We start from the raw sequence: 24,226 nt of genomic DNA on the forward strand, positions 1-24,226 counted from the left end.
CCATTCGCCGGCCTCCCGGCTCCTCCCCCCCTGAGGTGTTCACGACGGCGATTGGAGGAAACCCCTCCCAATATACCCCCGCCTCCTAGCTTCGGGAGCTTGCATTTCCATTGGCTGAGTCCTCAGCTCAGGCACCTCCCCCGCTCCGGCCGAGCTGTCATTCGTCAGCCCCTCCTGCCTCATCCTCCGCCTCTGGTCCTGAAGTGTTCGCGACCGCGACGAGGCCGAAGCCCCGCCTCCTGGCTCGTGGAGGGCGCTCCCATTGGCTGAGCCCTTAGCTCGGGCGCCTCCCCCGCTCCGGTGACGGACACTTTGGCATGAGGGGACGGGGGCCGAGCATTTCTTTCGCCCCTCAGTCGCTCGACGGGCCGCCGACGCCTCCGCGCTCGCCATGATGATGGAGTCGCTGCGCGTGCAGCGGCTGCAGCCGGGCGTTGGGGGCACGCTGCGCTCGCTGCGGCCTGGCGTGACGGCGGGAGCGTCCCTGGCGGTTGCCTCGGCTCCCCCGCCGCCGCTGCCGCCGCCCCCGCCGCCGCTCGGGCTGTCGCTCACCCTGGGGCCTCCCCCGCCGCCCCCGCCCCCGCTGCCGCCTCTCCCGCCGTCGCTCTTGCCGGGCGTGACAGCCGGATCCAGCCCCCCGGGAGCCGCGGCGACGGGTCCGCCCGCCGTGCTGAGGGAGGCCGTCGAGGCCGTCGTCAGGAGCTTCGCCAAGCACACGCAAGGCTACGGCCGCGGTGAGGATGAAGGGCTGCCTCGGCCACCGTTATCTGCTTTTCTCCTCTGGGCGTGTGCAGAGTGCCTGCCTCACCCATCCAGGCTCGCATAGCGGGAGCAGATACCGTGTCATAAGCTTAGCCTAGCCTACCTGGCAGAGTTGTTTTGTTGTTTTGTAAGGATAAAGGCGGCCGGGGAGGAGCCTTATAGAAGGCCCAGAGTTTCTAGGAGGAAAAGTGGGGTGAAAAATGTAAGGAACGAGCTCGAATGTATCCCTGAGGAAAAATGGTCCCGCTTTCCCATTAGCCAGCTTTTTAGAAAAGACTGTAGTAAGCATGTGAAGTGGTCCTGTCTCTTCTGATGGACAGCTTTTTAGAAGTGAGGGCTGAAGCATGTGCAGAATTCAGTTGCCTTCTCTTAACTGCAGCCTGCCTTGCAGTGCTGATGTGACATCAGGCAGAAAACTTCATTGCACTCATTTTGGTTCCTGCTATCTGACAACTATCTGACTTCTAGAAGACATCTGAAGGCAGCCCTTCAGGGACGTTTTTAACGTATGAGGTTTTATTGTGTTTTTAATATTCTGTTGGGAGCTGCCCAGAGTGGCTGGGGAAACCCCGTCAAGCAGGGTATAAATAATAAATTATCATTATTATCATTAAAAATGATTTTGTTTATAGTCATTCTTTATTATTATTATAGATTACATTTATATACTGCCCTTCATCCATAGATCTCGGGGTGGTTCACAGCATAAAAAGTTTAGATAAGCCTATTTAGATATGTAGGAATGTTGATGTGTGTTTTAATCTGTTTTTAGCTTTTTGTTTGTTTGTTATTTTTTAGCATTTTAAATAGCTGATAATTTGGTGTGTTTTTCTGTAAACTGCTTTGCAGGTTATTGCTTTCTTTTTAAACCAGTCAAGCGGTGTATAATTTTTATGAAACAAAAAATAAGTAAAGCAGAACAAGGGAGAAGACTTGCAGAATACCTAGAGCTTCTTAAAGGAAAAGTGAGATAGAAATGTAAGAAATGAAGTCAAAATGCCTCTCAGCAAAAAAATGACTTGACTTTTTACTAGTCAGCTGTTTACATTTAAAAGGTGAGCTGAGTGTCTTTCTTTGACAGGCAACTGACTACTGGAGGAAAATTGTCCTGTGGATTTCAGTAAGGGAGTGTTGTGGTCTGGTGAACTGGGGAGCCCCAGTGGTGTGGATTCTTGAGTCGGGGGATCTTGGCGAGGGACGACAGTAATTGGGGGGTGTTGGTACAGGTGTTGTGCACCTGCAGTTCTGGGTAGAGAGGCCCTCTTCTTCTCATCTCCAGCCCTTGATTGCTTGCTAAGATTGCTTGCTTCCCTGCTGAGAATTTTATTTGTTCATTGGTTTATTTTAAGTACGGGAGTTAGCATTTTTGGCTTCTAACTATTTGAAGTAAAAATAAGCTATTTAAATCCTACACATCTGAAGCAACCAGTGTTTCTTCTGTAGCCTGATGTGTTATGTGACTTATGTTAAGTCCGAACATAGGGTAGATGTCTAGAATGTTTGTTTTCAGCTAATGTTAAATGAAGGGGTCTTCCCCCGCCCTGAGAAAGCTTCCCATCAATAATGGCGAATCCTGTTCCCTCCCATCCTTTTTTTTCAGATTGGCTGTATTTTTTAGCAATGTTTTGTCCCTGTTTTTGGATGAAATGGGGCCCAGGTTCTTCTTGTCTGTTTTGGGAAATGTTTTCTAGCCTGCTACATTTTTTTTTGTTCTGGGATAGTACCGAGGGCCCTAATTGTGAACATACTCCAGGGTAGCCTCAAAATGGGCCAACTTCAAGACCTGTTTGGTTGGCTTATGAAATGCAGGAAAGGAGCAGTTAAAATGAGTTTTTGCAAACATCTATGTGGAAAAATGTTGTCCTCTGCTCCAAATGGGGGGACTTTGTGGCCGCTTGGGGTGTCAGATGTTGGCTTACAGCAGCAGCAGGCCCAGTAGACGCCGCCTTGCAGGTTCTAAGCAGCAAATGCTTGGCAGGCAATCTGTGACTTAAGCACAACACTGCTTTCCTGGCTCTGAAAGGCTTTGAGGCCATGTGGAATCATTTACTCTTTCCTATTTAATATGCAAGTCAGATGTGCTGTCATACACAAGGTAGGGACTAGAGTATGTGATCCAAGGCCATAAACAGTGGATATAAATAACAGCCAGTGGTCTGACTGTAAACGTCTTCACTCTCAGGTAGGAAATGTAAAAATGAACTGCTGCTTTTTGTACTTGTTGAGGCCTTTGAAATATAATTTCTTTCAGTGAAATGCAATGAAAGGGGTTTTTGAACAATCACTCTGGGCAGCCCCAGTCAGCACAGTTGTAGTCCGAAAGTTCTGGAGAGCAAGGGTAATAGAGAGGTAGGTTTTTATGGCTGTGCTGAGGTTTCCTGTTTAAGATTGGCATTGTTTTTGCTGCTGAACTGCAGTCCACCACCTGTAAGATGTGGCATTTCTGTATTCTCAACAGGGCATCCAGCATACGTTAGGGTATGGCAAGTTCGTAAGGTAACCCAAGCCCAAACCATTCAGGGCTTTAAAGGTTGTTAGGAGTTCAATAAACTGGATCTAGAAATACATTGCTATACAGAGCAAATGGTACAGCATTGGTGTTCAAACTTCAAACTGCCTGGCTCCAACCAATGATTGCATTGTGTATTGGTTGAATTTTCTGTTTTCTCTTCAAATGCATTTCTATGTAGAGCACTTGGTGTCCTAGTGCAGTACATGGATAACTCAGTCTGCTCTTTCCAGAAAGCAAGAGCATTTGAAATACTGGAGGGAGTAAATTAGGGGTGTGTGTGAAAGAGGTCTCTATTTGTCCCCTCCTCTCCCTCTTCAAATATATAAAAGGATGTCACATAGAGGAGGGAGAAAGGTTGTTTTCTGCTGCTCCAGAGAAGCGGACACGGAGCAATGGATCCAAACTACAAGAAAGAAGATTCCACCTAAACATTAGGAAGAACTTCCTGACAGTAAGAGCTGTTCGACAGTGGAATTTGCTGCCAAGGAGTGTGGTGGAGTCTTCTTTTTTGGAGGTCTTTAAGCAGAGGCTTGACAACCATATGTCAGGAGTGCTCTGATGGTGTTTCCTGCTTGGCAAGGGGTTGGACTCGATGGCCCTTGTGGTCTCTTCCAACTCTGATTCTACGATTCTTCAGAGACAATGTGAGAATGGATAGCAATCTGATTGGGCTTTATTAAGCCTAAAAGTGGAAACACTTAGCTAAGTTGAAACTAGAGGATCTCTTTATGAGAATAGGGAAGAAAATAGAGGGAGTTGGGCAAATTCACAGTTACTAGTCACACTAGCTGTTTGTATTTATGGAGTGGGTTCTCATTTCAATTAACATAAACTTGGGTTTCTTTTTACTATCCAAATCTGTGTAGGCTTTGTGTTTTGTTTTGACTTTCTTTTTTGCTGCTCAGTAAATTCCAGTCTTATAAAAAAACAGCTAGTATTAATACGGTACATGGGTGCTGATTGAGAATAGCATTCTGTTAGACCCAAATATTTGTGAACCCTGGCATTGAAATGTCTGATACTACTTCTGAACCAGCAGTTAAGGAGATTCGTGTAGCATACTTGCTTTACTTAGCATATTGCCTCTAGCTTTTCCTTCAGCTCACAAGTAATTGTTCTCTCTTCAATTATTTCCCTATATTCTGAAGGACTACATACACAGTCTACAGATTACCTGTGTATACATAAGCATAGTCTTGTACAAATTAGCTTGTAGAAGTTGGGAAGACATCCTAGAGCAGCAGCTCATACTGTTTATATGTGCTCCAAGCCTGAGGTAGAACTGAAGTTGCAATTTTCTCCTGAGGACCAAAGACAACTGTGTAAAACCAACTGTAAAAACTAGTGTGGACAGTGGCTCCTGTTGTAATCTTTAAGCACACTTCCATTCTAACATAAGCCAGCTTCATTTCCACAGTGCTTTGGACAGCATTGCTTTTCCATAGTCTTGTTGGAGCCAGTAAGCAGCCTCGGGAAAGCTGTTCTTCGTTAAGCTTTTTATCTCCTATGCGGTGTTTGCATACTTTGAGGAAAGGCTCAGCCAATTCTTCATGGAAACCTGGACATATTAGACATCATTGCTTGCTTTTTCAAATGTTTCTAGCCAAAATAATTATTTTATTTTTCCTTGGGCTTTTCCATCTTCCTTTTAAAATCAGAACCTCTAGGCTGCATTTATTTAAAATACGAGTTAGTAAAGTGGTCTAGGAGAAGCGCTACAGCCTACACACAGTTTTTGTCTTTTTTTAAGATGTCACATTAATGGGGTTCTTAAGAATGCTGGTGACCAAGAAAGCATTGACCCTTAGATATTGCAGAATGAATTCCATCTTCATAGTGGATTAATATATTTTGACAGATTGAAAAGTATCGCTTCGGTAATTAATCTGTGTTGTGCAGTATTGCCACAAACTCTCTCGCTCTCTCAGATCATATTCACTTTTAAACCATAACTTTAAAACAATAACACTGCTGTTTCTACATATTATATTAAAATGCAAAACAGGACTTTGTTTCTAAGCTCATGCATTTTTGCAATCTTAAATATGAAACTATTTTGTTGTATCTTTTCTAACCAAAATATTCATACTATTTGTACTTAGTCCGCTAATGCTGGTTTCCATCTTCTAGGGAAGTACTAATTTTAGTCAAGGAGTGCGGCTGCTTAGCATAATTATCCACTGTCTGGCCTCATGCTTTCACAAACATAACACTTTGCAGTACAAAGGGGACAGTGTGTAATGGGATCTTGTCTGGGCTGAGAATAGAACACCCATGCTCTGGCTACAAAATACCATTTTCGCTGCTTTCAAACATCGCAAACAGACACAAACCGGTTGGTTGCTTTCTTGACACATGATGAATTGATATTGTGTCATGAAAATTCTAGATAAATAATGTAGGTGTTCACTGGGAGAAGAGGGCAAGCTAATGGCCTATTCTGAGAGAAGAAACACTTGCAGACAATTCTTAGAAGCATAGTGAGCAGTATTACTAAAGACTATTCACTCTGTTTGGCCATAGCCATTTCCACACTGAGCTAGAATGCTATTGTTTCATTTGGTGTGTATTCAGCTAAGTCCTACTGGGTAGACCTGTTGCAATTAATGAACCTAAGTCATATCTGTTGACTTCAGTTGGTATACTCTGAGTAGGACTAGCACTGAATACCACCCATATACTCTAGAGGGTTTTCTTTTTCACTTAATCTCACACTGCATGCATGGGAGTGGGGGCATCACAGTGCAATATACATCCTTCTGTCCATGGGTGACATGCCATCCGTGGGCACCAGATTATCCAACTGTTGATTTCAAGCATCATAACATAAATCTAGAATGTTTATTTACCACAGGGGTATTTAGTTCAGCTGATGGGCTACTTTTAGCAGTTAAATTGACCCAGCCCTGAAATTTTCTCTCCCAGTTTTTGATGCATGAGTAAAGCTGCCCTTTGAAAATAACAGTTGGGCTTTGGTAAGTGACCTGGGTGTGTGTGCATATTTTATGTACCATCCAGGGTAGAATCTGCTTTAGGGGAATTATTTTGATTGGATTTTTTTGAGCAAGCAAATAAAAGGCATACTAACATAAAAATGCTAAAATATTTGATTGTGCATTATGGGTTTGGTTGCTTTGTGATAGCTTGACAAACTACTACAGAAGAAGACTTTAGGTCTTCTTCGGAATGAAAGTGCATGTTTGACATTAGTAAAAATAAATTTTGCTTGCCCACATTTGAATTCCAGGCATTCAATGGTTTCCCATACAGCATACTGCACAGATTGTCTATGGTTTCCTGAGAGTTCCTTTCATTAGTAACTGCTGTGTTTGTTTGTGTGTGTGTGTGTGTGTGTGTGTGCATGCACATGTGTATAAAGGAGACCCCAAATCTGAAAAATCTCCATTAATAGTCATTCCTCAGAATCTTGCTGAAACTATTTTAGCAGCATATGTATCTATTATGTCTCTTCTTCCTAGAGCTAATCAGGCTAATTCACATTAATATGAAAATTCATTTTCTTTGCTGTAGATTTGCATGGAGAAGAGAGATGGTGGTGGTTCTGAAAAATCTAGATTTGATGCACCCCACTTAATCAATTTCTGTTGCTCCTTGCACTTCCACAAATCATGGTATCCATCTGGATTGCCTAGATAGGGTGGACTGGAAGACACCGTTTTGCAATTGTTCCAGTCCTTCCTGGAGGGTAGAGCTTCAAAGATGCTATTAGAATTTGACTACTCAACTTCATCAGCATTGGCTAATGAGGTCTGCAGTGTTCTGCCTCCATCCTCTGTTTTGCTTAGCATCTAAATGCAGCTACTGTACTTGGAGAAGTTGTCTGGAGATGTGGGATTGAGTGCCATCAATATACTGATGACAAGCACCAGTTACATTAAATTCTGGGGAGGCAATAGAAGTCCTGAAAGAGCTTGATGAAAGACTGGATGTGAGTGAACAAGCTGATATTGAATTGAAATAAGGCAAAAGTATCTCTAATTATCTGAAAAGCTGATTTGGGGTTAGGCATCTAGCTTCTGTTAGAGCTGATAGCACTCTGCTTGAAAAGCCAGGTTTATGTGTGTTTGTGCTCTTGATCCTAGTATTGCTCCTTGGTACCCAGATGGTAGCTGTGGACTTAAATGGTTTTGTATAGCTGAGTCCTGTGTACCAGCTGCATCTTTTGCTGAGCAAGGCAGATTTAGCTATTATAAAACATGTCCTATTAATGTGAATCAACCTTGAATTTATCAAGAAAGATAGGTCATAGCATTTTATAAAAAAAATATCTAAAATAAGTTGGATCATTGTAATGTGCTCTTCTTGGAGCTGCACTTTGAAAAGATCACATACGGTAAATTTTAACGGGTGCACATTGTAGCAGAGTTGTGACCAAAACATTTTTTTTAAGAAAGAGATCTAGAACATGGTTGTTGTACCAGATTCTTTGCCTTACCGTTTATTTCCAAGTGTAGTTCAAAGTGCTGCTCATTTGCTTTAAAGCCCTAAATGATTTAGAACTAAGGCACTTGAAGGTTGAATTCTGTCCACCTACATAGCTCTTCATTGGAGACCAGTTCCGTGTTCTACCACCAAGTGAAACTTTTCTGTTGACAAGACCTTTATTTTTGTGGCCTTGTAACTCTCTACCCAAAGAGATGGGTGGTCCTAATAAAGGCATTCTCCTTCTGTGGGTTTCTGATATTTTTTCTATGGTCCAGTATGGCTTAAGAGAGGCAGTGTGGTGTAGTGGTTAAGAGCGGTAGGCTCGTAATCTGGTGAACCGGGTTTGAGTCTCCGCTCCTCCGTATGCAGCTGCTGGGTGCCTTGGGCTAGTCACACTTCTTTGAAGTCTCTCAGCCCCACTCACCTCACAGAGTGTTTGTTGTGGGGGAGGAAGGGAAAGGAGAATGTTAGCCACTTTGAGACTCCTGAAGGGGAGTGAAAGGCGGGATATCAAATCCAAACTCTTCTTCTTCTTCTTAATTCTTTTTTTTTTTAACATCTTAAAAATACTTGTATGATGTGCTATCCCCAAATCCTTAAATTTGCCGAGAAATACCACATGTGAATCTTGAATCAGCTGCTTGCTTTCTCTTGTATGTCTGTTTCAAAATCTAGCACAGAAAAATATTATGAATTGTGCTAGGTGTGTCTGGGCAGGTCAGTCAGACTATTAATGGATGCTCTTAACCTGCCCACTCTCAAACTATTTTCAGTTGCATCAGAATAGCACACAAGGCATTATGCAGTAGTATCTTAGTTTTTAAATGTCAAGAGGGTGCCTATTTTTAGGGGGAAATGAGTTGCAATTTCATGCTTTAAACTTTTTTCTGCCTCAAAACAAGTCCTTTGAGGCATTTTTAAAGTCAACCTGAGTATAGTATTGTATGCCTTAGAATAACTTTTACTCAGTAACTATCACCACAGGATTTCCTTTTCCCCCTCTAGTTTTGGACATGTCCCAAGGATGCTGAACGTCTAAGGCAATATTCTTCAGATTTGGCTGCTGACCCTTGGTCATGGTTGAACCTGTCTTTGTATCTCTCTTGGGGGTGGGGGGATGATAAGCAGCAAATGATGATTGTAGATTATATTCCTCTTGCTGCCTTCTGTGTAAATACTCTATTATGATATATGCCTCTTTCTCTATTTTCAGTCAACGTTGTGGAAGCTCTCCAGGAATTCTGGCAGATGAAGCAATCACGTGGTGCTGATCTGAAAAATGGTGCTCTGGTGGTTTATGAGATGGTCCCATCAAACAGTCCTCCTTATGTCTGTTATGTCACATTGCCTGGGGGGAGCTGTTTTGGCAGTTTTCAGGTTAGAATGTGTTAACTAGATGTTTTGATTACTTTATGTTGTGGTGGTCTGGAACTCTGATCTGGTGGGGTTGATTGAAAGTTCCTTAGGCTGTGTACAGATGGCTTTAGTGGATCAAAGCCAGAAAATTTCCCTTCATACCACAACCATGGCACTAGCCCTGATCTAGTACAGGCAGCTAGAGAATTGTACAAATATATCCTGTGGATATGAGAGCTGCTCCGTGGTCTGTGTATGTGTGTGTGTGATTCATCACGGACACAATCTGGTAGGCACAACAGTTAACACAAAATGTGCATGCATCTCTTGCAGTGGTGCTAATTATGTTTGGAAGGGCTTGATTGTCCCCAGCAAAATGGTTCTGGATTTAATGGTGACTTACTGGGCAAAAATGGTGTCTCTTTTTAAGCTCACCTCACCTAGGAGCAGATACAGATAGGTAGCCGTGTTGGTCTGCCATAGTCAAAATAAAAAAATTCCTTCCAGTAGCACCTTAAAGACCAACTAAGTTAGTTCTTGGTATGAGCTTTCGTGTGCATACACACTTCTTCAGATACACTGTGTTTTATTCTCACCTAGGAGGTTTTGCTTGATAGATGCCATCCATTCCTTTCATCAAAATATGTGGCCTGTCTGTACAGGAGTGTTATCTCATATGGTGGATAGCTCAAAACCAATTTTCCCATGTGCAGGGGTGTGTATGTGCAGGCATGCTTAAGTTTTTTGCCTCTAATTTCTAAACCAGTGTTACCTGTTCATACCAGCAGGCAGTCCTTGATGGGAGCATCGTTGTGGTGTGTGCATGTTTGATTTCTGTTCTGCAAATGTGACCTCAACATGCAAAAATTGGAAATAGTGTTGTTTCACACACCACAATGATAAAAAATACTGCCAGTGCTCCTTCAGCAACAACTGGTGGAAATAGGCATGCTGAATCCTTTCCTTTGGGCTATTGGAAACAAAATGGCCAGCTTGTTTTCAGGTGAGGTGCAAATGGAGGTAGGGGGTGTGGCAATAGATAGCACCCAGCAAAACTTCTCCATACACTAAAACCCCACACAGTTGGGTAACTTGTAATTTTATATTTCATTTTTACACTTAGCAGGCAGTTTGGGGAAATCCAAGTTTGGGGGAAAGTGTGGGCTGCCTGTTAGAAGAGCTGGATGTTATGTGGATGGATACTGCAAACACTCACAGATTGAGACACAAGCAGCCTGAAGCCTGCATTAAACTTTTGTGTGGATTATTCCTTAAAGTCCATCCAATTGCTGTAGTAAATCCTAAGTCTCTTGATTGTCCAAGACCAGTGTGTGAAGCATTATGGTGTAAGTGTCATTGTGCCATAAATTTCAATATATCTTCCTTCCTACCTCAATTCCGGTAGGTTACAGATTTAACACTTGGAAGTCTTGGCTGTTACTTTTGGCTGAACCCAGGCTCTGTGTAGTGGGCTTAAAACAGGTATCCCAAACAAGCAATCCTGGTTTCTGAACTGCCTACCCACTTGGAGAACAGCAATGGGTGTTTAGAATAGGGTGTTCACAGCTTGGTTTTAGCTAATTAATTTTGTTGACAGACCCAGCTGTGGTATTTCCTTCTCCAAATAATATGTGCTGACTTCAGCTGCCTGTGTAATTCTTGCATTGTAGATCACTGGAGTTTCTGGGTTTAAAGAGCCCGTTCCTAATGACTTCAGGATGTTGGAGAGCACCATGTCAGCATGCATAGCTGCAACCTAGTAATTTGGGGTAGAAATACATACTTCATAGTATGTGGGATCTAACTGATCTTGGCTTTCTTGATTCCTGTTCTTAAGCATGCCCTGTTCTTCTGTCTCCGCCTGCCCCCTAGTTTTGTCCTACCAAAGCTGAAGCCAGGAGGAGTGCAGCAAAAATTGCACTGATGAATTCAGTGTTCAATGAGCATCCGTCCCGGAGAATCACAGACGAGTTTATTGAGAAGAGTGTCTCGGAGGCTCTGGCATCTTTCAACGTGAGTGCTTTTCAAAGCCCTGCGGCTATAATTGGTGGGGACAGAATTGCTGGGAAGCATCACGACTCCATGGGAAGGGAAATTCTTTGCATCTGGAAACCCTTATTGGCAAGGTTTCTAACAGCTCTGGGAATGTCATCAAAATAAACTGTTAAACACCCACCCAGCCCATGCTCTCTTCTCTATTGAATGCAGAGCTTCTCCCAGTTGCATTTTTGTTAATTTGCCCTTGACACTTTCACTACACCCTGTGTGGAAGCTCTCTGGAGTACTAAACTGTTCTAATTCCAAAGCCATGCAAAAGCACACCAGAGTTTTCTGAGCTCTGATCAACATTATTGTGAAATACTTTTAAAAAAACCAAAACTGATAACTCTCTTCTTTTTGTGGTTCATGGTGGGGGTGGAATGTTTGATCTGGGTTCAAATCCTGCCTCTGTCATGGGTTTATGGGACAGCCTTGAGCAAATTGCTCTCACCTCACCCTTTTCTCTATAGTGGGAATAAAGCTTTTCAGTGTTGAGGAAAAATAGGATAAAGATCCTAAAGCGCTATGCAATTGTGAGATCATAGGTTTCAGTACACTAGACACCTGTTTATCTGAAAATCAAGTTCATATATTTTTGTGTTTGATATCTTCTGCGTTAATTACCTGCTTCCAGAAGGAGTGGCTCCAACTACCACCCAACCATTGCTTTTCTGCTGTAAATTACAAGCAGAATTGGAACTGCCTTTCTACACATTTGCTTTTTCTATGTATACATTCTGCTACATATAGAAGTAGAGTGCCACAGAGTTCTGTCCCAGGCCTAGTGGTGTTTAACATCTTTATAAATAACCTGGGTAGAGGTTGTGCTCATTAGATTTGCAGATGACACCAAACTGAGTGGTTCTGATGGCATCTACACACCTGTAGAGATTGCACTACTCTACTGCTGTATGGGTTGTGGGGGGAGTCCTGACTTTTTGTAGTCTGAGGATAGAAAAACCACAGGGGGAAACAGGGTGACAATATTTGGTTGATGCCCTGTAAAATGTATGACAATTCCACTCTAAATGCCTGGTGTAAGCACTTGATGCTTTATTAATAAGACAGCAAAATGTATTGAAGTTCATTACATATCTACACTCTAAACTTTTTGTTGCGTACATATTTAAGCGCCAAATAATCTTAGGAACCATAATATGGTGAATAGTGGGGGTTTGGCTAAATTGCTAGCCATACTCTTGCTGAGCCACAGTTCTAGGGACTGGGAGTGTGAATGCCTATTAAACTAGATGAACTCTGGTTTAGTTATTTCTGTGTGAGTGTAACTGGAATGCCTGTTGTGTGGCGTGAGGAAGCTTATTTGTGAACCATCAAATTGAGACATAAGAGTCATTCTTAAATAGCTTGTGTATCTTTCTTCAGCTGTCCTGCAACCATAAGAAAATGGCTATGTTTATATGTTATGCTAAACCATGGGTTAGTGCTATGTGTGTGAGCTGGAATGAGCCTGAGCAAAGCCTTGAGCTTGTGAATTCACCCTTCCCTCTCTTTTTTGGGTATGGACAAGAGACAGAGTTTGCCAGTGTTTCAGTTTCTCTTAATCTCAGTATAGTCATAGTTTGTTTATTTATATACAGCTTTCCCCACAAATACATTTTACTCAGAGCAGTCCACCAAGGCTGCCCTGTCTGAGAAAGAAGGATGTCTATTAAACATCACACCCTTGCTTGTATCCAAATGCTGTGGAAATACCTCCTTAGAGGTCTGTCTGCCCTAAGCTCCTTGAATGTTTGTCTTTCTTGCAGGGCAATAGAGAAGAAGCAGATAATCCAAGCACAGGCATTGGTGCTTTCCGCTTCATGTTGGAGTCAAACAAAGGAAAGTCCATGTTAGAGTTCCAGGTACTCTTTTTAATATGATTAATCATTCCTCCGGGGCTGGCCCTACCATTAGGCAAAGTGAGGCAGGAGGGAGCTGCAGCAAGTTGTTGGGAAGAAGAGGATTGTGTGCCATGTCGGCTACCTTGTCCTAGCCTGTTGCCCTCAGGCGCCGTGGAAGACACATTCTCATTACCAGTATTAAAGTAAGATTTTGCTGCCAGCCTGATCAATCTATGTACATGGAATGAGAGGTGCTGCTGCCTTGTACTTTGCCACAGGCAGCAAAATGTGTTGGGCCAGCCCTTCATTCCAGCCTTGTATGCTGTAGGCATAATGGGACCAGTCAGGCTGCATTAAAAAAAAAAGGCCTATTAAATGCAAAGTAGAAAGGGAACCCAAGTGGTTTAGTAATGCAGTATTTTTTTCCAGTTCAGACACACACTGCTGAGCAGCAGAGGGCTTAATTTGCTACAACTCAGGAAGATGAATATTTTAAGACTAACACCTCTGCAGTTAGCTTTAAAATAGGTACTTAAGGGATTAAAGCTTGTAATCGATTGGGCAGTAGACTGAAGTGATGGCTTTTGAATTTCTTACCAACTCTAAATCCTCAATCTTGTGACAATTTAAGGAATTTATGCTTTGTATTTATTCTGCTTTTAGGAGGAGAGAAATTTGTCTAGTTCTGTCACACACCCCCTGGACCACTTCAAAATTGCTAAGAGTTGTGATGGAACACTTAATTATTTTTCTGCCTGTTGTAGCAGCAGTTGTAATGCACTGTGCTAGATGCTATATGATTTTTCATTTTCGTTTTATTGCTTCTTTTATTTCCTATTGATGGTGTTTGAATTTTGTAGAATTCACATTGTAATACAATAAAATGCGGTATAAGAAATAAAAGAAGCAATAAAATTAATAATTAATATGAATATTTAATGTGATGGATGTGCCATCCCCCCTTCTTCAACCAAAATCCACAGACATGCTGTGGACTACCTGAATCAAGCTCATTAACCATTGGTGGCCCATGGAGCACAGTTTGAGAACTCCACCTCTAGTTTATACTGTAGTGGGACTTGAAAGCTTAGTGTCTGTGAATGGCAGAGGTATCATGCAGGATGCTTAAGCAATTAAACCTTAAAGTGCACTGATGGAATGTGAACGTTGCTTATTGTGTGTCTAGGAAGAAATCTCTGCTGATCACTCTGTGCTAGCAGCACACTGAATAGACAATAGAGAGACATTATGTCAAGGGAAAATTGGGCCCCAGAGTTTCACTGCTAGGGGCTGGAATGGAGCCAGATTTGTTTTTTTCTTTTTCTTTTTGAAGGCAGGTGCCTCAGCCTGTGACTGCAAATCAGCTTCCCTGGTGCTGATGTCTCCTTCTCTAGTTATGATAACATTGCAGTAGGTTAGCAGAGCAAGGTTTATATTAGTGGCCCTGCTTATACAGAGTGACTCAGTTGGTTATGTATTACCTCATGCTCTTGCTGTATTTATGGACCTGCCTGCCTGCCTACGTGAGGGAGGTTTATGGGATAGTTTTTGGCCTGAGCTTCTGCTGGCTTTCATGCAGTTTTGTAGCTCTAGGATTCTTAGTGGTACATGCACACAGCAGACCCAAACCATGAGAATCTGTGACGGTCTTCACAGTCCTTCTGTGTAAGTGTCAGGGTATTTCCCCAAGGCAGCTGGAATGGCTCTTCTAGGCAACAGGCCTGCATTGTCTTGAACTCTATCATGCTGCATTTTTTACTAGCCTCATGGGACATACAAAAGGCCTTTGTAAGAGCTGGGATTTTCACCCGTGGTGCTGTGATTCCTCTGCCATATGACACTGTTCTGGAGACAAACAGCTGGGGAACAGTTAAGCTGGCACTCAATTCCACCCCAAATACAAAAACTTACAACAGATTTGTGGAGGCTCTTGACTTTTCTTTTGTTAGGGGCAAATGCACTTGGTAGAATTCTGCCAATAATTTTGGGTGATACCAATTTTTTAAAAAAGGTTTTTATTTATTTTCCATGGTACAGAAGATACATTCTGAGAAAACAATTGTTACAACAGTAAACAACAAACAACTTGTTCCGATATGATTATTACATAGCATGACAAAAGTCTGCATAGTTTCTTTTTATTATTCTAAAAGATCGTGCCACATTTCCCCATGAGTGTTGGGTGGATTCCTGCCACAGTCTGAAAAATTAATGTATTCAGTAACATTTGCCATATGTTATAAAAGGAATAGGGATTGTGTTTGTCCTTTCCTGCTCTGACCTGACATGTTAGTTTCTTGCCCAACGCTATTGACCATACGCTGGTGTACCAAGAATTGAAGTTAAGCCCAACATCTGGCTAAGTGGTCATAATTAGGGTAATCTTGGGTAGACAGGATAGTAAGCCCAAGTAGTGCTAGTGCATGATGTATTTCAGTGGTTTTGTTACATATTAAGCTTACTTCTTTGAATATATTTTAATGATATCGCAAAGCCACCACATATGGAAATACGTACCTTTGACTGTGCACCCCCTCCAACAATTAGGGTTGACTTCCTAAGATATTTGGGATAGCCTCACAGATGTATAGTGCCACTTATGCAGAAGTTTTAATGAGGATTCCGATTTTTGCATAAACCAATTTCAACGGTATCTTGGACCACAAAGCTGTCCACTTTTCATTTGCTATTTGTGCTTCTATGTCCATCTCCCACAGCGTTTTTGTGTACAAAAGATTGCTACATTTTAGGTTTATTAAAGCTTTATAAATTGAGAAAGCTATATATACCCTTAGAGAATGGAGAGGGTTGGGGGACACCAATTTTATGTATTTATACCCCACCCGTCAAAATCTTTCCCAGGGTAGTTTACAGACAGTGGTAATCATACAAAAGTACTGTATAAAATAATTAAGGCATCCAATAAAACACAAACAATCCACAGTCTAAAAGCAGCATAAAGCTGATAAACATGGATTTATAATTCAGAGTTTCAAAGGCCTGGGAAAAGCAAAACATATTTCCCTGTTGCCAAAACGACGCCATAGCAGGCAGGCACCCTGTCAGCCTCCCCAGAGAGAACATTTCACAAATGGACCACTACGACTCTGAAGGCCCTTTTCTCTAGTCACCACCCACCACATCCGTAATGATGGAAGCTTTGAGGAGGGCTTCCAAATATGATCTCATGCAGTTAAGTTCTTTTAGAGAGAGCAATCCTTCATTCTGACTCCACCCTGTGAATGGACTGAAAGGAAAATCCCAACACTTTGGCTAGGGCCTGGAACGGACTGGGAACCTGCATGTGTATGTCTCTTCTCACCAGCAAGAGACGTTTCCAGTGCCTGGTCACTGTTAGCAGCCTCACAGCTGTATTTTGAGTTTCCACACCATTTTCAAAGGCAGCTGCATGTACAATGCTTTTTCAGTAGTCTAATGGACAAGGCTACCAGAACATGGTCAACTGAGGCTTGGCCATCTTGGTCTATAACAGGTAGCAGCTGGTGCACTAGAACTCCATGCCACAGAAGCAGGCAACCAGCAACTCCAATAGCAAGTATGGTTCTGTGAGCACTCCCAAATGGTGGTCCTGTTTTATTAGACAGAGTGTTGCCTAAGTAGATTTAAGCACCACCTTTATAGATGGATGAGCTATCCACTGCCAACAACAACTCCATTTTGTCTGAATTGACCTTGTTTATTCACCTTTATCCAGTACATTACAGACCCCAGGCACTGGTCAGTGCTTCCAGAGTCTGATGAAAAAGAGAAACAGAGTTTGGTGTCATCCCCATGTTGACGATGCCCCACTCAACATTTTCATGTAGATGTTAAAGAGTGGGTGGGTGGGAGCAAGATGAAGCCTTGTGGGATGCCTTAGAGCTGAGCCATAGTAGGTGAAGGTGTCTTTCTCTCTCTCAGAACATCTAGTTACACTTCCTCTGAGAAGCATTTCACCCATCAGTGGACATCTCTTTAATTTCCTTCTCTTTGCTTCATTAGTGTTGAAACAGTGCTTAAAATTGGGCTGCTTTCCTTTGGCAGGAGCTGATGACCGTCTTCCAGCTGCTGCATTGGAATGGCAGCCTCAAAGCCATGCGAGAGAGACAGTGCTCGCGACAGGTAAGCAGAGCTGCAGATGGGATTCCTGAACCTTTGGACTGACAATCCTGTCTTCTGTGTGGGATTCATGTGGCTGGCAGTGGATTCTCCCAATGCAGTATGGGAGGGTGAACCCAGGTGTAACCCATGAACGTCTTTGTAGTAAAGGCTTTAATATGTCGCCACTTGCCTTCAGCACAGGCTGGGTAAGCTTCCCTATTCAACAGAGTTTATTTGAGCATACTCACTTGGGTCGTCATGGGGCTAGTGAATTTCCAGGCAGGCACACCAACAAGAGGTGATTGCCTAAGCTTTCTTGTTGCTCCAGCCCTCACTACTGCATCTTAGCCATGTCTATCTGTGCCAATCAATTTCTGTTTGCCCAGTCTTCTTTGAAGTCCCGCTTAAAGTATGCACATCATCTCAGTGGCAGATGGGCTGGCCGTAGTGGTTCCTCTGTGGTTGGTCCCTGCCCATTCCATTCCACAGCCCTGGTATTTGGAAGACACTAGTTTCATCAGTCAAGTGCTCATTTGCTGATCTCTCTCTCTCTCCCTCCTGCTAGGAGGTGTTGGCTCACTACTCTCACCGTGCTCTCGATGACGATATAAGGAACCAGATGGCAATGGACTGGGTCAATCGGGAGCAAAATATCCCAGGGGCTCTTTCAAGGGAGCTGGCCTCAACAGAGCGGGAATTGGATGAAGCCCGGCTGGCTGGGAAAGAGCTGCGGTTCCACAAGGAGAAGAAAGACATTCTGATGTTGGCAGCTGGCCAGCTGGGGAACATGCACTCTTCCAACTGTTGAGAAACCCCAGAGAGCTGTTCTGTTTCCCCTTCCCTTCCCTACACTCTCACTTCACTACCAACTTGCTAATGGGGTATGACCTAGAGCTTGTTACAAAACTGAAGGGGGCAAAATGTCCAGCCAAATTCTCCTAATTGACTTTCAAATTTTTCTTACGTTATCAGTCATGCAACATGCTGTTTGGATTTTGGATTTTTAAGTCTAATCTGGTTGTAGATTGTTGAGATTTGGCAAGTGAATAACTTGTATCGCAGATAGATACACCCAACCCCTATTTTACTTACACACAAACACAATTTTTCAATATACTTCAGCCAGAGAGAAATATCTCAAAATCTGAATGTTGAAACTTGGTCAGGTTGAGTTTGTTCATAATTGAGCTTCAGTTCTAACCTGAATCACATCACTTAAAGAGTGTGCACAGATGCCTCTTTTTGAAGAATAGGGGCCCATTTGCACATTTTTAAAACCTCTTTGCTAAAAAAAAAATTCTGTATAGATTTTATAATGTACTTGGATATTCTTAGTTATCTTTTTTTCTCTTTGGGATAGAGAATTTCTTATTGATTCACTATAGAGCACATTTTTAAATGTAGCCTTTTTAGTGTTAAATATACTAATACTCATTTAGTCCTCAATTCTATCCAGGTACTATACAGTATTAAGTGGAAATGTAGCATTGCCAAGAGGATACTAGTTTTGCCATGGATATAAGGCATAAACTGTATGTTAGGCAAATGTATTCTTGCAGTTTATGTAGTTTGATACACTCCTTTTCCTCTTGCCACCTGATAAGCACAGCACTTAAAACACTCCTCTTCACTGTTCTCGAACTACTATTAAGGTTTTTATTTAGTTGGTTAATGGCATCTTGTTCTAGCTGGTGTCTTGATTGCAAGGTTCCACAGAGTTTGAGCAGTTCCCTATTGCTGCAAGGGACGGGGTGTATCTCGTCATAGTGGCTGCATTTGCGCGTCACTGTGTAAACCGTAGTTAATGGCTGGCTGTCATGTCACTCCTCCCCTAGCACAAGTGGGAGCAACAAACCACAATCTCTGACATAGCGTTACATTTGAACCAGAGATACTGGGTTGCTTTTCTCTCTCATAAGTAAAATACAACTCATCTAGTTGCGCTTCATGAATGAATTGCGTTCATGCTTGAGTCGCTTAAAGGAGCTTTCCAGGTTGTAGAGATTTGAGTTCACTGTGGGACATTCCACGCCAAATCACCTGGTGCCATGTGCTCTCACGACTCAGATTTTCTTTAAAAAAAAAATTATGTGTAGATACCTATGAGATAACCTCAAATTAGTATTTTAAGATTTTTTTGATCCAAAATTGGGCGCAGGAGAATTTTTGACATTTTTGATTTTCTCACAATTTAGGCTAATGCACTTTCTGCATCAGTTTAGAAAAAACCTATTTTGCTTATTTTTCAACTGATTGGGCTTATTTTGGTATCAAAATAAAGCTAATTGTGGCCTCTTTAAAAATAAGGTATAAAAATGGTATCAAGTGCCACAGACAAGGGTCACCAACCATTCAAAGTGAAATTTTGTCATTTTATTTCTGGTAGGTTCAATAAGCCATAGCGCGCAAACCACAACTAACACGTGTATCAATCTTGTGAGAGCATGGTTGAGTATTAAAATCAGGTGATTTGGTGTGGAATGACCCCTTTATAATGAATCTTAATGAGGAGCTCCCAGCCTTTGGTATTTTAGTCTCTTTCCTTTCCTCTTGCAGGGAAGGAAGATAGATGAAGTGTTGTTTCTAAGGTGTTCAGCTGATTTAAAAGAAAAAGCCCTGACTCATTTTCTTTCACTGCTAGCTTCAGCTTCTTGATGAATGCAGAATCATAGCTGCCAACGTTTCCCTTTTTTTAAGGGAAATTCCCTTATTCCGAATAGGATTCCTTGCAAGAAAAGGGAAAAGTTGACAGCTATGTGCAGAATCCTTTGATTGTGTTGCAGATACCATAGGCTTATCTTGAGTCAAAGGGGGAAGCACTACTTTGTTGTTATGGTTGTGTTTGACCTTCATATCAGAGCACTGGATTCAGTTGGTGCCTCAGAGAGGTCTACTTCCATGATTTGCTTCTGTGAACTGTGATGTGTGCAGTCCACAAATCATGCTATTTTGGTTCATTTCCAGTTGAGCAGCCTCCTGTGTCTTGGGAGACCTCATCGGCAGAGTGCTCTGTGAGTTAGCCTGTCACACAATAGCTAGAGCTACTTGTTTGAAAGTGAAGAACTGTGATTGTGCAGCTGCAAGGAGAAATGCCTCTTCGTTCGAGCAACATTAGAAAGTTACAAAAATTTGTAGAATACAAACTTTATATATGTATGCACTTTTATATAAAAAAGAGAGACTGAAACTAGGAGCAGGACTCTTAAATAGCAATACTGACTATGTATATAGAGAAAGTTGCTTGAAGCTTCAGAGACAGAAGTGCTCTGCAGATCACGTGTAATATGAGGGAAAGCTGATGTAGATGTAAGGGGGAATCATCTCAGCCACCCAAAAGCCAAGATCACTCATCTGAACTGTGAGGAGAGCATTGCGTGTTCTGTGTCTGACTTTGTCACATCTGCCTGGTAAAGAACTGCCTTCCAAAGCACACCCTTAAGATTTGGGACTAAGACAGTATCATGAACTAGCAAAATGTGATGTTTAAGGATTAAAGGGGGGAAATAAAATAGGTTACAGAGGGGGACTAGGCCTCTCAAGAGTGCTGTGTTGTGACACTTTTGAATAATCTTCCTGATTAACAGTGCAATCTAAGAAAGTCCTGTTGAGTTCAGTGGGGTTTGTTCCCCTTTAAGTGGGTACAGGATTGTAGCTCTAATTGAGCTTGCTTGAGATAATTTTGTTACCACCTAACACTTAAATATATTAAGTTGATACAGTAACAGTACTACTTCCAATTTTCAGTGCGTAATTTGAGGTGAAATTGGGGTTATAATCTACTTTATTAATTGTGAACACAGAACTAGGGGGTGACAGTTACTTCCAGGTTGATGCTAAATCCAGTGGAATCTTTTGTGTACATGGCATTGACTTTATTTTTAAAACTGCATAAGGAAAATAACAGTAGTGGTGATTCTGACTCAGAGCTTTATGTAGTTTACTTACTGGAGGTAGGGAGCTATCCAGAAGCACAACTGTAGGACTGTGTGATTGGGGAAGGGGAGTATTGGGCTAACATTAGTGCCGTTTTGAGTGTTTCCTACCCCAGATTTTCAGGGTCTGACTTGTCATCAGACCTGTTGCACCTTAACCCATGTGCAACAGCATTCCTGTAGCCTTGGGATTAATTGTCATGGTTACACTTTAAAAACACTTCACTATTTACAGGGTAGAATAAGAGTTTAATCAAAACATCCTTGATGTTCCCTTTCTGGTCTTGACATTGGGCATGGATGATTGTTTCTAACTGGAGGGAATGAGGAGAGGCAGAAGACAGTGTCTCCCATATATTTTCTCCCCACTTCCTTGCAAGGCATTAGCTTACCCTTACTGTGAACAAAGATCTTGGATCCCTTTGATTCTTTCTACTGAAAGGGAAAATAGCCTGGCTTCCTGCAACTCCATCCTGGAAGTCATTTTGTGTTATAATGTGTTTATATAGTAATTCTTCTATCTCAGAAGATAATCTTCCAGGGTATTGTCACCAGGAATGATGGAGCTAGATGACCTGTGCACTCGGACTATATTTTAACTAGAACATGCCCTTGAATTGATACTGCCTTGATCAATTTGCCTTGTTCAGCACTCAAAGGGCAAAAGACATTTAGTAGAAAAACAGTCTCAGTGCTGACAGCTGTATATAGCAACACATGGTTTGTGATAGTATTGTTGAGTCCTTTTATACAGTAATTAAAACTGACAGGCCCTTGCTTATAATTGTATCTTATAGGAGATTGGTACAAAGTGAAATTGCTGTCTGGGGCGCGAGAGCCACAAAATATTTGAACCAGCGCCAGCAGGTAAAACACCAGATTGCTCCCCCAAGGTTTTTTGTAACTTTCACATGCATACCATTCCTCACAACTGGCATTTGGGTCCTAAAAGAATGGTAGTCCTGCAAAATGTGGGTGAGGAGAAAGGGGTGTGTCAGCTGTTAATGCACTTCTGTGTCCTTTGTGTGCTGCTTAGGAATGCAGTTGTATACAGGAATAAGAACTTGGTGCTTCAGGAAGTGTGGGTAGAACGCTCTGAATTGGGCATTAGAAGCTGAGGACAAGACACACACACAGAGGGATCCAAGTTAAGTCATGACTAACCTGGTTCTGTTGGTTTCAAGTAGACATACTTAGTCTAGATACAACTCTTATGTGTACAGGATTATTTTCCACCTGGGAATCACCTTACTGAAGCTGAGGGCCTTTAGTCTCTTAGCCAGATGGTGTATAAGCAGGTGTATAGTCCTTCAGTGAGGCTTTGCAGTCAGACCTCCAAACAGATACTTCATAACTGGGGGAGCTCAGGCTACCACTCTGAGAAAGGGAGAATAGACAAAGGGCTGCAGAAGATATGTGGAGATGGTAGTTGTTCCATGGGGAGCTCAAGAAGTGGCATTATTTTGGCCTCCACACTATGTCCATTTGTATACCTGAAATAATAAATCAGTCTTGTCCTTTATATATATATTTTTATATACAGCTTTATTTACACAATAGTATTAATGTTGAAATGCATTTATAAAGTTGGCTTATAAATAATCCTTTGACAGTTTGTATATGAATGTCTCACTTGCCTCACGTACTACTTTCTATTAGAAACAAACTATATACAGGGTTTGAGTTTTTCCTTTCCAAACACGTGGCTCTTGAATTCTCCTTGCGGAGAGACCTGCCTACAGATGTTTGCCTCTGGGCAGGCCCCAGCTGTCACCTATAACCTGATCCCCCACATCCCCTCCTTTTGGTGCTGGTTTTCTGAATAAGCTGCCTTCCTCCTCATCCTCCTCTCCACTCAATATTTCTACTGTCCAGGTTTTCAATGCTGTTTTTTTCTAGTTCAGAGGTTACCGTACCTAAAATAGTTCTACATACTGTCTGCCTTTTCTTTTACTATAAGCGATAAAGTCCAGTACTTAATTTTGTAATGCCTAATTTTATACAATAAAATAGCATTTTTTTTGAATCTCTGCTTCCTTGGTTTTTCCCCAGTTAGAAATTCTGTCATTAGATTTGTCCCCAAAGCTTGTTCTGTCAACAGGTTAGAGCCTAATCTGTGAGTTCTCTCTTCCTTCCCCCACCTTCTTAATGATAAGCCTTTGCCATTTGGCTGCAAGAGCTTAAAAGCTCCAGACATCATCCTGTCTGCAAAATTAGTGCATGGATTGATAGTCTAGACTAGAGCATGGGTAGGCAAACTAAGGCCTGGGGGGCTGGATCTGGCCCAATCACCTTCTAAATCCGACCCACGGACGGTCCGGGAATCAGTGTGTTTTTATATGAGTAGAATGAGTGCTTTTATTTAAAATGCATCTCTGGGTTATTTGTGGGGCATAAGAATTCATTCATTTTCCCCCTCAAAATATACTCCGGCCCCCCACAAGGTCTGAGGGACAGTGGACCGGCCCCTGCTGGAAAAGTTTGCTGACCCCTGGTCTAGAGTGGCATTGACATTCAGGAATGGCTGCCCTTTGTCACTCTTCCTAAATGCATGATCTTTTTTTCTTGCAGTGAAAGAGTGCTTTTGGGTGCCCTTCAGTTATTTAAAACATGCTTCTCCTGGAGATGGAAAAGGGGGAATTACCCCTTCTTCAGCACATTGCTCACTGCTTTTCCTTGCATTTTGCATCAGAGGAGCACATGAAAGGTCTAGTTCTTTCACATTAGAAGTCTGTGCTTCCCCCCACCTCCAGGGGCTAAAAGTCATTCAACTCATCTTGCAATATCTTCCCCTTACAAATAACACTTAAAGCTCATCTACCTCTCATCTTCCCTTGGACAAGGTATTTTATAGCCAGCTGTGTAGTACTATTAGGTCCTCATCCAAAAATGAAAAGGTGGCTTTCTTCTCATGGCTGTGGAACTTGCTTATAAATCAAAAAAATCAAATTCCTTTGCATTATGCAAATTATTTGCTAGGTACCCTAATTTCTGTAACTCACCTGCACACTTCAGTGGAACATTATTATTTTATTGCGCTTATTTCCCAACTTTTAAAGAGCTCTAGTTGGCATACACATAGTTCTTCCCATTTTATCCTCACAACAACCCTTTGGGGTAGGCTACTGGCCCAAGAGCACCCAGTGCACTTTGTCATAAGGGACGCGGGTGGCGCTGTGGGTTAAACCACAGAGCCTAGGACTTGCCGATCAGAAGGTCGGCGGTTCGAATCCCCG

At 42.3% G+C, this 24,226-nt stretch overlaps 1 protein-coding gene across 1 annotated transcript; it reads left to right on the forward strand.

Moving 5' to 3' along the window:
- Window positions 1–229: 229 nt before the first annotated feature.
- On the forward strand, window positions 230–23,012 carry LIX1L (limb and CNS expressed 1 like). The gene is made up of 6 exons (XM_083478144.1): window positions 230–734; window positions 8,934–9,097; window positions 10,949–11,089; window positions 12,883–12,978; window positions 17,002–17,079; window positions 17,624–23,012. The coding sequence occupies exons 1-6, from the start codon at window positions 392–394 to the stop codon at window positions 17,864–17,866; spliced, it is 1,065 nt and encodes a 354-aa protein (XP_083334270.1). The 5' UTR covers window positions 230–391; the 3' UTR covers window positions 17,867–23,012.
- Window positions 23,013–24,226: the final 1,214 nt, after the last annotated feature.

This window comes from Podarcis liolepis (assembly GCF_965112155.1).
Source record: "Podarcis liolepis genome assembly, chromosome: 15".
NCBI lineage: Eukaryota > Metazoa > Chordata > Lepidosauria > Squamata > Lacertidae > Podarcis > Podarcis liolepis.